The sequence below is a fragment of the Balearica regulorum genome, chromosome 2, assembly GCF_011004875.1.
Source record: "Balearica regulorum gibbericeps isolate bBalReg1 chromosome 2, bBalReg1.pri, whole genome shotgun sequence".
In the NCBI taxonomy this organism is placed as follows: Eukaryota; Metazoa; Chordata; class Aves; order Gruiformes; family Gruidae; genus Balearica; species Balearica regulorum.
In genome coordinates this window covers 161761363-161774279 of record NC_046185.1, presented here as the reverse complement: position 1 = coordinate 161774279, position 12917 = coordinate 161761363, and the positions used below count along the sequence as shown (strand labels likewise).

The 12917-nt window shown below is 40.7% G+C and overlaps 1 protein-coding gene across 5 annotated transcripts in view; it reads left to right on the top strand.

The window, feature by feature from the left end:
• Positions 1–12917, top strand: part of SCN5A (sodium voltage-gated channel alpha subunit 5) — a 218959-nt gene that overhangs the window by 202450 nt on the left and 3592 nt on the right. For all 5 annotated transcript variants that reach the window (XM_075746729.1, XM_075746728.1, XM_075746727.1 and 2 more), the window contains 5 exons: positions 2332–2613; positions 9299–9352; positions 10964–11105; positions 11836–11936; positions 12417–12687. In XM_075746729.1, the coding sequence (XP_075602844.1) occupies positions 2332–2613; positions 9299–9352; positions 10964–11105; positions 11836–11936; positions 12417–12687 (850 nt within the window). The remainder of the gene's footprint in view (positions 1–2331; positions 2614–9298; positions 9353–10963; positions 11106–11835; positions 11937–12416; positions 12688–12917) is intronic.

Below are 12917 nucleotides of genomic sequence, written 5' to 3'. Positions count from 1 at the left end.
ATCATGACGCTGTAAATTAGATGTCTTTGCAAAAGCTGTGCCCAGGCTTGGGTAGGAGTTAAAGCCTGGGGCTGAAATTGCGTCGGGAAGTCTCGTGGGCTCTGCTGTGGCAAAGGGAGGATTAAGGCATCGTGTAAGTCTGTTTCTGGATTTAAATTCTGAATCAGCTTTGGCTGAGGAGGTGGCCCATGAGATCAGGAGAGCTGGGGGCCAGGCACAGGCTATATATTTGCATCACTGTGAATTAGGGCAGAGGGTCTCTCAGTTTCTAGCCTATCCCTAAAGAAGTCACCTGGAAGGTGTCATCTCCTATAAAGGTATTGATGGAAATCAAGAGGTATGAAACCTTCTCTTATAAACAGCTATATATGTTTCTGTTCCTAGATGCAACAGAAATTCAGCCCTTTCCATGGCAAGGTTTGCAGCTGAACTTTTAACTTGAATTTATGATAATAATTTGCCTTTATGTATTCAGGTCTGTAAGTTCTCTCACTTGTCTCAGTGCAAATCAGGAGTGCTTCCAGCAAACCAAATGGCATCACGCTGGTGTAAGAACAGAAGCAGTGAGAGAAGAATGAAATCCCCTGTTAATAATTCATTTGAAGAGGTGTTACAGGATTTGCTCCAGCCTCATGTCGTGTTTTGTTATCTACAAGCCATTGAACATAATTCAGCAGAAGGAACTAAAAAAAAAACCAAACCACAAACCAGGATGCAGGCACGGCCATGGCTTGCACTGCTGAAACCTGGATGCCTGTGTCCTGTCACAGGGCTCACGGGTTCAGCGGCATATGTACAAAAAGTGCAGTGGCTTTGTGCTGGCATGGATTAAAATTGAACAAAAATATTGTTCCACATAGCAGCAAATGAAAGCTACTTTGACAAGGGCCAAGGCTATATCCGAATAAACCCTTGATTTGGAAATTATTTGGCATTTTGGTTTACCCAGTAAATTTAATCTTAAACCAATGAAGTTAGAAATTGATTAATGACCAAAACTGAAAGATAAAATTAGAAAAAAATTAAAATTGAAAAAACCACCTTGAAAAATCATCAGGAATGGGCCTGTACAGGGGGGGAATCGGTCAAGCAGCTTTTCCTGTGTGAAAATTAGCTTCATTCATAAATGCACAAAATATAAATCTGGGTTTTGAGATATCCGCATAATTTTGTATTGTGTATTGTATATTTTAGACGAAGCTGCTCTATACATGCATCAAAAAAAGCCATTTCACTCTTCCAGGTATTTTTCTTCCTCAGCAATGCAAAAATGATGGGGAAACGAATGTTAGATTATTAGCTTGTCAGAAAATTGGACACTAGTATGAGAGAAAACAAGAGCTGACATTTTCCATAATCAGATTCACAATTGAATAAAATTTAATTTTTATGGATCAATATCACCTTGTCTCAGTTTCAGAAATGTAGGTGGAGAAGAGGAAGAGCTTAGTGTCTGCCGACCAGATTTTAATCTCCAAAGCATGAGACAGAGATGGAGACAAATTCATGCAGTGGGGCTGGTGTCTGCAGCAATGCCGTCAGGCAGCTTTGCCGGGGCTCTGCAATGGCAGCATGTCCAAAAGCTGTGAATATGGAGGAACCTTGCTGACATAGGAAGGGGAAAACTACATTTTGTGACAGTGTGCTTCCCTCAGAAAAATGTATGGTTTTACACAGGGGTTTACAGCCCTGCCTGGGTTGGTGTGGAGGAAATCTACAGCATGTCACAGGAAAAAATAATGCATTTTTTTTTTGTTAAATTAGTATAGTTTCACTGTTTTAATCATACATACTGAACAGACCGGGGAAGTTGACTTAGTACAGTATGTCTCAATCAGTTATTATTTAAATAACTAAAATTTATCACAGCTAGAGTTCACATCCCAAGGACTATGGAGGCCTGAGTTCAGTAAAAGATTTCAGAAATCTTTTTCGGTCTGTTTTGAGACACTGTGATGTACCCCAGCTGTTTCAAATTGATCATATGATTATTAGATTATTAGTTTGACTGAAGTGTATTATCCAGTAGAATCTGAGAGGACACGATGACTTCACAGATTGCTCCTGAATCAAAAGATTCTTCTTGAAAAAAACATCATCTTATGTGGGATGACAACAGATTAGCTCTTCAATTACAAAAGGAAAAAAAAAAAAAAATCATGTGTGAAGCCTTTAATGGTGGTCTGGCTCCTTAAGTAGTGTTTGTAGTTATCCACCTGTCACCATGTGAGGGTTCAGCCTAGTTAATCAAGGGTGCACTACAGCTTGTTAGCAAAGTGTCTATAGAAGTGCTGACATTAATTCTGTTTTTTCTCTCCTGTTTCACCCAAGGTGGTGGTCAACGCCCTTGTGGGAGCCATCCCTTCCATCATGAACGTTCTGCTCGTCTGCCTCATCTTCTGGCTTATCTTTAGCATCATGGGAGTGAACCTGTTTGCTGGGAAATTTGGGAAGTGCATTAATAAGACAGAAGGAGATATGCCTTTAGACTCTAAAATTATTAACAACATGAGTGACTGTATACTCTATAATGTGTCAGGCACGTTTTACTGGACAAAAGTTAAAGTTAACTTCGATAATGTTGGTGCTGGGTACCTGGCTCTGCTACAAGTGGTAAGTGTGACCATCAGAAACTAAATTAATGGGCAAATGTTGCTTGTTCCCCCTGAAATAATCAGTTTAAAGGCTTGGGTTAATCTCTGTTTTTCTGGGTTTTTCAGCCTTACCTATCAGGGGAATGCCTTTCCTCAAGAGTAAATGACTCTCATTTGGTGTATTAATTTGGCCTAGAGATATTTATGGCAGCTTCTAGTTTTAATCTGAGTTTCTGGTGCATCATTAATGTAGTCCTCTAGGAGGTGATTGGACTATTGAGATGAGTTAAAGACCATTTTTTCAACATTGTAATCCAGAGAAAAGTTCAGTTCCAGAAACAAAAAGTCATGGTCAAGGAAGGATTGTTCATGCAGACAGAGTGCACTGGCCTTCTTGAGCTGCCTGGGTCTTCACTATACCCTGATGGGAAAAAAAATGGAGTTTCAGTAGCTTCAGTTACTCAACTGAAGTTACTGCATAAAGCTGGAGTCACAAAGGAATCTTAATTTACAGTCCTCTGCTCACCTTCCATGGAGATGTTCAAGAAGGACACTGGTGCCTCTCATTCTGGTTCCTCACCTCATTTCCACCTGCTAAACATAATGAGTCAGATTGAACCTAGCTATGAAACATGGTGGTGATCAATTTGCTGTGACTCTATGGAGTCTCTTCCATCTCTCTGGGAAGGTGGCAAGAGCATATCAGAGAAGACACTCTGTGAGGTTCAAAAATGGTGGCAATATTTGATCTATAAAGACAAAAGTAAGCCACTTTTTCAGCAGCAAACGTAAAACATGGATAAACGGGTTGCATGTGCAGGGATTTACTGTGTTGTGACACAGCACAGCCTAATGGATAGAGCCATGGGAGACTCCATCTTCTTCTCCAGGCTCTGCCGCTGGACTGCTGAGTGGTTTCAGACAAATTGCCTTGTGTTGCAATTCCATGGGGCCCTCATGTGAAAGAGCGGTAATGATATTTATTTCTGCTGTTCCTAATTTGTCCTGAAGCAAATGTGATGACAAGGGCTGGATACGCACTTGGGGTGTTGTGTTGCATTTCATGTACGCAGAGTGAAGCGAGTCCCTCCCTACATCCGTGGACAGGGAGGTTACTGCCTTGAGGTGCCTGTGATGGCTTTCCTTGCTTCTGGGATAAAAACTTGAATGCTGGGAGCTCAATTCAGTTGTCACATATAGACATCCACCCTTTGCAATGTGATAAGGTACTGCACGAGACTCCCACCCGCCCTTCCAGGAGGGCATGGGCCTCCCACTGGTCCCCCATCAGATCTGTCAGTCCTTCTCCTTCCTGTGATACAAATTTGCTTTCTCCCAGATCTTTTTTCTTTGTCATAGACGCACGAAATAGCTCCATGAAGTAGGTTTCCTTTCTTGTAGAAATGCGTATCCTTATATACTCTGTTCCTGGTACACATACACCTGAGTTTGAGATCTTCTGACCACTGTCCATCGAGTCTTTGCTTTCATACCCTTTGGCAAGCAGAAAGGTCAGAATGGGCACAACCACTGTTGGTTCTTTCCATGACATAAAACTGAACTTGCTGAGAGCAAGAGCTTTTATCTTTTGCATGTAATTATGACATTCAGCTCACCCATGCAGGGAAGATTAATTCACTTTGAACATCTTTAATTAGATTTTCCATTCTATATAGTAATTTCTTTGTCTTTTATTTAAATATCCAATCTACCTGAGCAAAAATTTCCAGGTTTAAAATATTATGCCTTACCTGAAGCTTCTTATCTCCTCCATGATTGCATAAGGGTTGCCTAGTTTGTTTGGTGAAAAACTCCATCAGAGTAGTTAGTCCTTCACCATTACTTTTATAAGACTCAAGCTCCAGTTTTCTGAAAATCTGCAACTTTTCATAAATTGGCAGTGCCTAAGGAGTATCCTGAAGCAGTCTGTTCTGCAGTATCAGTTCCTGGGCACTTGGCAGTGGTGATACTGGTTGCATTCAGCAGGTGGGATGGCCTTCTGTTGGGATCAGCGATGGCAGCAAAAACATCACTGGTCGTACGGTGGTTCTCAGCACATTTATAAAGGGACGGTCTTGTTCTGCTGTTTCCCAGCTGAAAATGGACTTGATCACACTGAAGGTTTCTTTCAAAACTGTGATCCTGTGTTGCATAGCAGGGAAGTAGATTCTCCAGTTGCAGAAGTACAAAAGAAGTGCCATAAACCTACAGCCTGTGCAGGCTGGACAAACTGATTATGGCAGGAAATGAGGGAGCCCTAAACCCTTGCTCAACCTCTATGGCAGGAGCCAGATGCCATTAGGGGATTTATTTTAACTTTCATCCTGCACTTGGAGCTCTAACGACAGTCTTAAGCACTAAAGTGTAAAGATGACACCCACAGAGAAGGGGTCCAAACATCTGGATCTCCTTTGCCAGACTCCAGCCGAGGAGTGTCGGTTACAGGTGCTCCTTGCCAAATATCCTCCATGTGGAGTCACATTTCATGAGCAAACTACTGTAGGAATTGCAGGGGATCGGTTAACAGCTCAGCTCTCCTAAAGAGACAGACACATCGATGCGTCTTTGTGCATGCTGAGACAGTGAGTAGCAATGATGAGATAAGCATTTTGGTTACAACCCTCTGGGATCCAAAATATGAGCTTTTAAGTGGGACTCATCTTTTGACTGTTGACATTTTCAGCTGCCGCAACACACTCTTTAAATGACTCTGAAGTTACCTTTGGATGTCTGGATGTGTCTGAAAATCAGAATGGAAATATGTAAAACAAATCTGTCTGCCTAATGTTCTGTCTTCACTTCTACAGCATCCTTGAAAGAAATGAGAAGTTGCTACTATGAAAACTTTAAGACTCACTACTCTCCAGAGGCAAACTTTCTGACAATATAGTGGAGAACTGCGTGAAACTTTCCACAAATATCCTTTCCTTTTTCCTACCTTGCTTATGATCCATCATGTCGTTCTGGAGATGCCACTTTGAATTAATGAGTCAGAAAACGTTCATATGAGGTGGTCAGTCAAGTTTCAAGCTTCTCCGCTAAAAAATGCGCTGTCTCACAACAGATTCCTAAAATAGGAGTTAGTCGCTGCTTACTCTACAAGCAAGAAAAATGCTTCATTCATGGAGAGGAAAAGATCTTTATTATCACAACTTTTTAATTTGCAAGAAGGATGGTTCACTCTTCAAGGGATTTAACACCCTTAACACCCTAATCTATTAGGAAAAAATTATTGCTACAACCCAGTGCTTCAGTAATGCTTTTTCTATATTTCCAGAATTGGTTTGCAGATCACAGTACCTATGTTCTATAAATCTGTATTTGAGCTTAACAAAGAAATAGCTTAAATTTCCAGTAGGAGTTTTGCATTTCCCTTGCAGAATCCTTCCCTTCACATTATGATCACCTCCACATTGTTTTGTTTTGTTTTGTTTTTGCTTTTTGCAACGTATCTTGAAATTTCAGCCATCTATTGAAGAACACCAAGAAAACAAGTGGTCTCTCACACCGCATCTGGCTTGCTTGGAAAAGTTCTCCTTTGACAAGAACAGACTTACATCTAATATGTCCTACAACTCTTTGTCACTCTGGGGCACAGATAAGGAATGGGAAGATAACAGAAGCACTCCTAGACCAGTACGGCAATCAGGAGCTGTAGAGTTAAATCAACCCCTCATGCCAGGTTCAAAGTCACAACGGAGCTCATAAATCAGCTACAAAATGGTCATGAGACAGCAGCATGTGTCTAAAGTTACTGAGTTACACGATGTCTTGCACTTCTGTAAACTGTAACGCTAGATTTTACTTTCACTGTGGATGCAAAATGTGCAAAAAAAAAAATATCAGTGTGCTTCTGAACAAACCATAAATTTGTGTGCCAGGGTAGATTTGTCCATGATCAGGAGTAAGTCCAAAGATCAGGAGTAAGCAGTATTTCCACGAGGAATTACTGGTGGAAGTTCGAGGCGAGCAGAGGCAGTGCCCTTGGAGCCCGTGTAGCCCAGCGCAGCACAGACCTCTGGGGTGTTCTGGTGGGTCCAACGCTTGGTGGTGCCCTCCCCAGCAAATCGTCTTAACGAAAAAAAAAAAAAAAAATAAATGTTTGGTATAAATTTGCTGCTATGGTGAAATTGAACAAACTGAAAAATTCAGCAGAAAAGCCAGGAGATAGTGGAGCTGGCATAGCCAGCTGAAATATGTGTTTGACTGTACTGTTGGTGGCTCTGTTTTAGCTTTAGGAAGTTTCTCTCACCAATAGTAATACTTAAAGAAGCATTTCAGAAATGTGAAGACCAGTAGTTGTGCTGTCAACAACAGCCATTTTTATGCTCTATTGCTGTCCTTTTCACAAAAAAAAAAAAAAAAAAAAATCCCCCTCGCAGATTTAGAGGCGTGTTTTATTTTAAGGCACCATTTGGTTATACAATAAATGGTTTGAGGGCAGCTAGTGCCATCCCACCTATCCTCCTCCCTACTAATTTACTGCATTGCAGCTCTAACCACCAGTCAAATAACAAAATGTAATCCCATCCCAAGATGAGTTTATCGGTAGATAATCTCATCACATGACAGTTTCAGTAGAAAATGGTGTTTCTCTGGATAGCTTCCAGGTAGGATAATATCACAAACACTGCCATGAAGATTTTGTCACTTCCTTATCCAGAGTGTAAGTGGTTACTAATTCCAGATAAATAATTTCTTTCCCCAGTGTTATATTTCTTTCATTCTCAGTATCTTTTACCCTCTGCAGATGAAGTGTCTAGGGAAGCTTTCCAGAAGCACTGTGGATTTTTAATTCTCTTACTTCTGGACAACTGGGAAAAAGAGAAAATCACAGTACTTCATTCTCTTAATATTTATTTTTGTCAGATCACTTCATCATCTGTTATCACTGTAAACCGCCATACCTTGCAGTAGAGTCTCTTGTGACTGTGGTACACATCGAGTGGTAAAATAGCTACTCAAGAGAAAATATTTCCTCCCCAGTGGGAGAAAAGTACAGCCTAAGATCGTATCATTTTTTGCCACAGGGAAAGGATTTCTTGTTTCATCCTGTCCACTCTTCCTGAACGTCACTTTGAGCTGGAAGCTGCAAGTGACTATAATGACACCAGAAAATCTTTCATCAGATTAGAAAGAGAACAGCATAAAAAGTAAAATATTAGAACAGTTAAGGAGGATCAGCATGACAGGTTCAAATAATTATTGGTTTCAATAAAACTGCTGATCATTCCTGTAAGCACTTTACATCTAAAGTGTTTTTTACACACAGTACCGTGGAATAGATTTTCGAAAGGGTTCTGATTTGGGGGGTTTAATCTCTTTCAACCAGTAGATAAAAATGAATGCAACATTTCAAACATTACTTTATATACACTTTCATGAGAAATATGGTTTACCTTTTGTACAACATTCTCCTTTGGCTCAGCAGTCTTCAGAGGGAAATAAGAAGGCAGCGTTACCTCCAGGATTTAGTTTAATAACAGAGAGCGTATAATGGAGCGTTTCTAAAACTGCTGGATCTACCTAGCTCAACAAAAATGCCTGGGTTTCTCTTGGGAACCACTGACCAAATTCCTATTAACGTTATCTGGGATTGTGTGCCTACATACCAGGAGAAAATTCAACCTAAGTGTCCGTAGGATGCAAAAAAATGTTGGACGTGGGTCTTTGATGCATGCTAGTGTAAATCTGATTAAACGAATAAATCTAAAAATGCCTCATCATCTGCTCATGCTGATTTTAAATCCAGGGTAATTCTAAATGGGCCAGAAGTCAAATGAGAAACAGCCCCAGAGACCTAATACAAAGGCAATGTGGCTTAGGGCAGAGTCAGACCCAACACGAGGTACATTTGGCATCAGGCTGTGTCTAATGAGAGGCATATATTGAGAGCAAAGAGCCAGGTTTTTGCTACAGAATAGTAAAAATCACTTCTACGTGTTTCTCCTAGGAGTGTTGTCATTGCCCTTTCTCCATTGCAGGTTCCAGTAAGAGACACTGACTTCTCTGGAATCCTTCCTTGTTTAAACAATTTAAAAAAAAATAATATTTAAAACCCCTGATCTAAAAAAAAAAAAAAAAAAACCACCAAAAAAAAAAACTGAACAGTAAAGCAAATCTAGTTTCCAGGGCCAGGCTCACATCAGGTGTTGATTGCCTTTGCTCCTTTCAAGTCAGCTGTGATTTACGCGACTCCCTGGGTTTTAACAGGGCCTTGATTTACCCTGTTGTAACAGAGGGCAGAATCCAAGCTTCAGTGGGATCCTGCAATGTAGTCACTGCCCATCAGGCTGAACAAGGAATATGGATGGGATCCATCTCACCTGGTCCGAGATTTGTGCAGGACGGCACTCTGAGTTGTCCTGCGTAGCCGTATCTCTTCATTACTTGAAATACTTAAGGTCAAAACTTCCAAAGATTCAATTGCCATGTTTTCTCACCTTTTAAAAATATCTTTTAAAAACATCTGGTTTATCCCTACTAGTGCAGCAAATCAAAAAACATGAGTGAGAGGATCCAGGAGAAAACCATTATGGAACGATTTTAAAATATCTAAGTGAACATAAACACATGGATAGAATTCCTTTAAAGAAGAGACATGCTCAACATTGCATTTTTGAAAACTCATCACAGAGATGATATCATTTCAAGATATGCTTATTTAATATGCTTAATTATGTATTTTGTGGGGTTTTTTTCAGGCCACGTTTAAAGGTTGGATGGATATTATGTATGCAGCAGTGGATTCACGAGAGGTATGTCACTACAAGGAAATGAATCATTTCCTTTTCCATGGACTTTTGTAGCATTCATGGTGTTTAACAGCAACAAAATACATGCAGGTTGCCAGTCCCTGTATTACTCTGGTTGAGACAGCTGCAGACCTTCAATTTTGCAGCTGCTACTGAAGCATCATGACCCTGAGATTAAAACTGATGTAGCCCTGAGTTCTATACAACTGATTTATTTATTCGTACTGCAAAACTCCCAGCACAGTCAGGTACCTCCAGAGTGAGATAGAATCTACCAAGAACCTAAATTTTCCTTTCTATTTCTTCCACTCTCCCTGTTGACTGCCATATTTTCCAAGGATCTAACTTCTGATAATGGAACGCCTTTAAAAGCGCTGGGTTTAAATTACATTCCCCTGTAACCCACATACTCAATCCTCCCTATATCTTCACCTTGAGCAAGTGTCTTCTCTGCAACCAGCAGCTCCACTCAAGGTGGAAGGAGGAGCTCCTGGCAGGGAAAGAGGCTGGTGTGAACTTCCAGCTCTGGCTTGAGATGTGCTGAAGCTCTGGGTGCTGGTGACTGCCCAGTTCTTACCTGCATCCTGTTTAGCTTTCAGGTTGCTTTAAAAAAAAAAAAAAAAAAAAAAAACCAAAATAAACAAACCAAAAAACACAAACACAGAAAAAAAAAAGAAAAAAAAGGCATTTCCCTTGCTACATCATGTGTGGTTTGTTTATTTTTTGTTGAAGAACTTGTTTTCTCCTTTCCCTCTTTAATTAATATTAAAGGAACAAGATTACTTGAGGTCGCTATCTGGTACTGAGAATTTGGCAGACTGAACTGAGCAACAGGGAGTCGAATCCCAAATGGAGGAATAAGGGGTGGAAAAACCTCATGGCATCATAAGGGCAGAGAAGTATCTTTGCATAACATAGCTTATGATGTTGATTTATTCTTGTACTACATGTACACGTACGTGTATCCTCCCTGCTCCTGAATGAAACGCACGGGTTACACAGGAGAAGATACAGCCTTTAGGGGAATGCAAGCTTCTGGCGTCTTGGTTAGATATCTGGAGCTGGCGGGGCAAATCTGCGCAGTTTTGCCAAATGTGATACCGGTGATTTGGGGCTATCAGAATGTGTTGCTCAGTCCTTCAGCAAGAGATCTCGTTCATTTCTACTCTTCATAAAAGAAATACTGTATTTCTAAATACACTGACTCTCAATACAGTTTTTCAGTTGCATTTAATTATACTGTGATCATACTTCTGCTTTTTCTAAGTACCATTAGTTCTTATAAGATTAGGGATAATCAGAAAATTGATTCTTTTCCCCTTCTGGGTTCAAATTGAGAACATTTTATAGGATTTCTTCTGAAGTTGCACTTTCAGAAGCAGTGTGATTGCTGTGCCAGTGTAGTGAAATGTAGCTGAAATGACCGTGGCATTGCAGATGCCAGTAGTAAACATCAAACAGAGACCGAGGAGCGCTGACTCTGCTAGTGGCATTACACGAGTTTTCCTGTTTCGTAGTATTTATTGCCAATGGATAGTTTTCTTTTAACTGCATGAATATTGTGACATGTGCAGACCTGGTGTCATTTTCGCCTCTTCCCTTTTGCCTTTGCAGTGTGAGGAGCAGCCTGAATGGGAATGTAATTTATACATGTACCTGTACTTTGTGATTTTCATCATCTTCGGGTCTTTCTTCACACTCAACCTCTTCATTGGTGTCATCATTGACAATTTCAACCAACAAAAGAAAAAGATAAGTAGTGCATATGCTACACATCACCTTGTGATTGCTGCAGAGACCAGGGCAAGGGATAGATTTATAGGCAGCGGCTTTAGCCTCGAGATTGGCATTGACAGAACAGCCACAGAAATGGTCTCGCAGGAGTTTTACAAGACCACAGTTGTAGCAGCCTCTAATCCCTCCATAAGGTGAAAGTCCTGAAAATAGAGGCTGTATATTCCTCACAGAAAGCAGTGAAGCAGCTCCACGCAGATGGGATCTCTGGCACAAGCTCTGCCGCAGAGGCACCCACCGCCCTGGTGTCCCCCAGGCACAACCACCACCGTCCTTCAGAGCAGTGCAACCTGTTCTCCTCAACCCACCATCCCCTGCCCCAGGGTGCAGCCAGGGTCAGGCAGGAGCAGCCTGTCCCGAGAGCTGTGTTTCTGACCGCTTTGTAGGCTCTAAACAAAGGGCTGAGGTTCTTCTCTTTCCCCTTCTTGCCCTGGACCTACCTTGAGTGCAGACAGAAGCCGAGTCTTGCTCCTCCTTGGCTGCCTGCACTGCTCTGTGTCTCCTGCCCTTCACCACCATGCAATAAGCAGCTCCCAGCACTGCATCTCATCAAGCCCTTCTTAGATATTTTGGTGAAAGCTACATGAAAAGGAAAATAAGAAAATAGAAAAGGATGCAGCCCTGAACTTCAGATGGAGGCAGTGGAGCTCTTTTCATCAAAAATAATAGCTTTGTTCTCACCCTATACTTAGGTGGCCAAGACATCTTTATGACAGAAGAACAGAAAAAGTATTATAATGCAATGAAAAAGCTGGGATCTAAGAAACCTCAAAAGCCAATCCCAAGGCCACTGGTAAGAATGGCACAATTCAGCTGCATTATGTGAGCTGAATATTTATCTAATAGAATCAATGCAATTCAACTTCCCGGTGTAGGAAGGGTGATCACTCCCAGGTAAAAGCCACTTAGTATTTACGTGTTTTGATTTTGGACAGTATTTGCAAGTCCAGTGACCTGCAGTACAAAATTCGCATTGTTCTGCAATATTGACTAAAAGTCCAATTTACATATGCCAGTGGCCGCATGCCTGCATTGAATGAATTCATGGCCCCAGTCCAGGGTCTTTTTTTTTGTAGTTTCAAGAAGCATTAGGAGTAAATGGGTTTGAAAACTCTATCATACAACCACTCATCATCATCTTTAAGTTTATGAAGTTCCAATCAGAAGCAGTATATTGTCTCTTTTCCTCTACTTTCTGATCAATCAGGAGAAAATGATGTCATCACTTTGACATGGTTCAAATTTCCTAACTAAATCTCCTCCTTTCCTCCAGAACAAATACCAAGGTTTTATTTTTGATGTCGTTTCAAAACAAGCCTTTGATGTCTCCATCATGATTCTCATCTGCCTTAACATGGTTACCATGATGGTGGAAACAGATGACCAAAGTCAAGAAAAAGTGAACATACTCCATAAAATCAACATGCTTTTTGTTGCCATCTTCACTGGAGAGTGCATCATCAAAATGCTGGCTCTGAGACATTATTACTTCACCAATGGTTGGAACATATTTGACTTTGTCGTCGTGATTCTGTCTATTGTAGGTAGGTGAACCAGGATTTTCACCCAAACTCCAAAGTTTAAAAAGCAGACATAAAATGAATTAGACAAAGTTAAAGGCTTTGTGTAATAATATACACTTTCAACTCAGAGAATTGAATCCTAAGCATATTTTTAAATATGTAATTATAATATAACATAATACTGCCTAACAATAACTTGTGTGATCAGCAAAATGATGAGGTTTATCATACCACAGTATTGGTTTCAATGT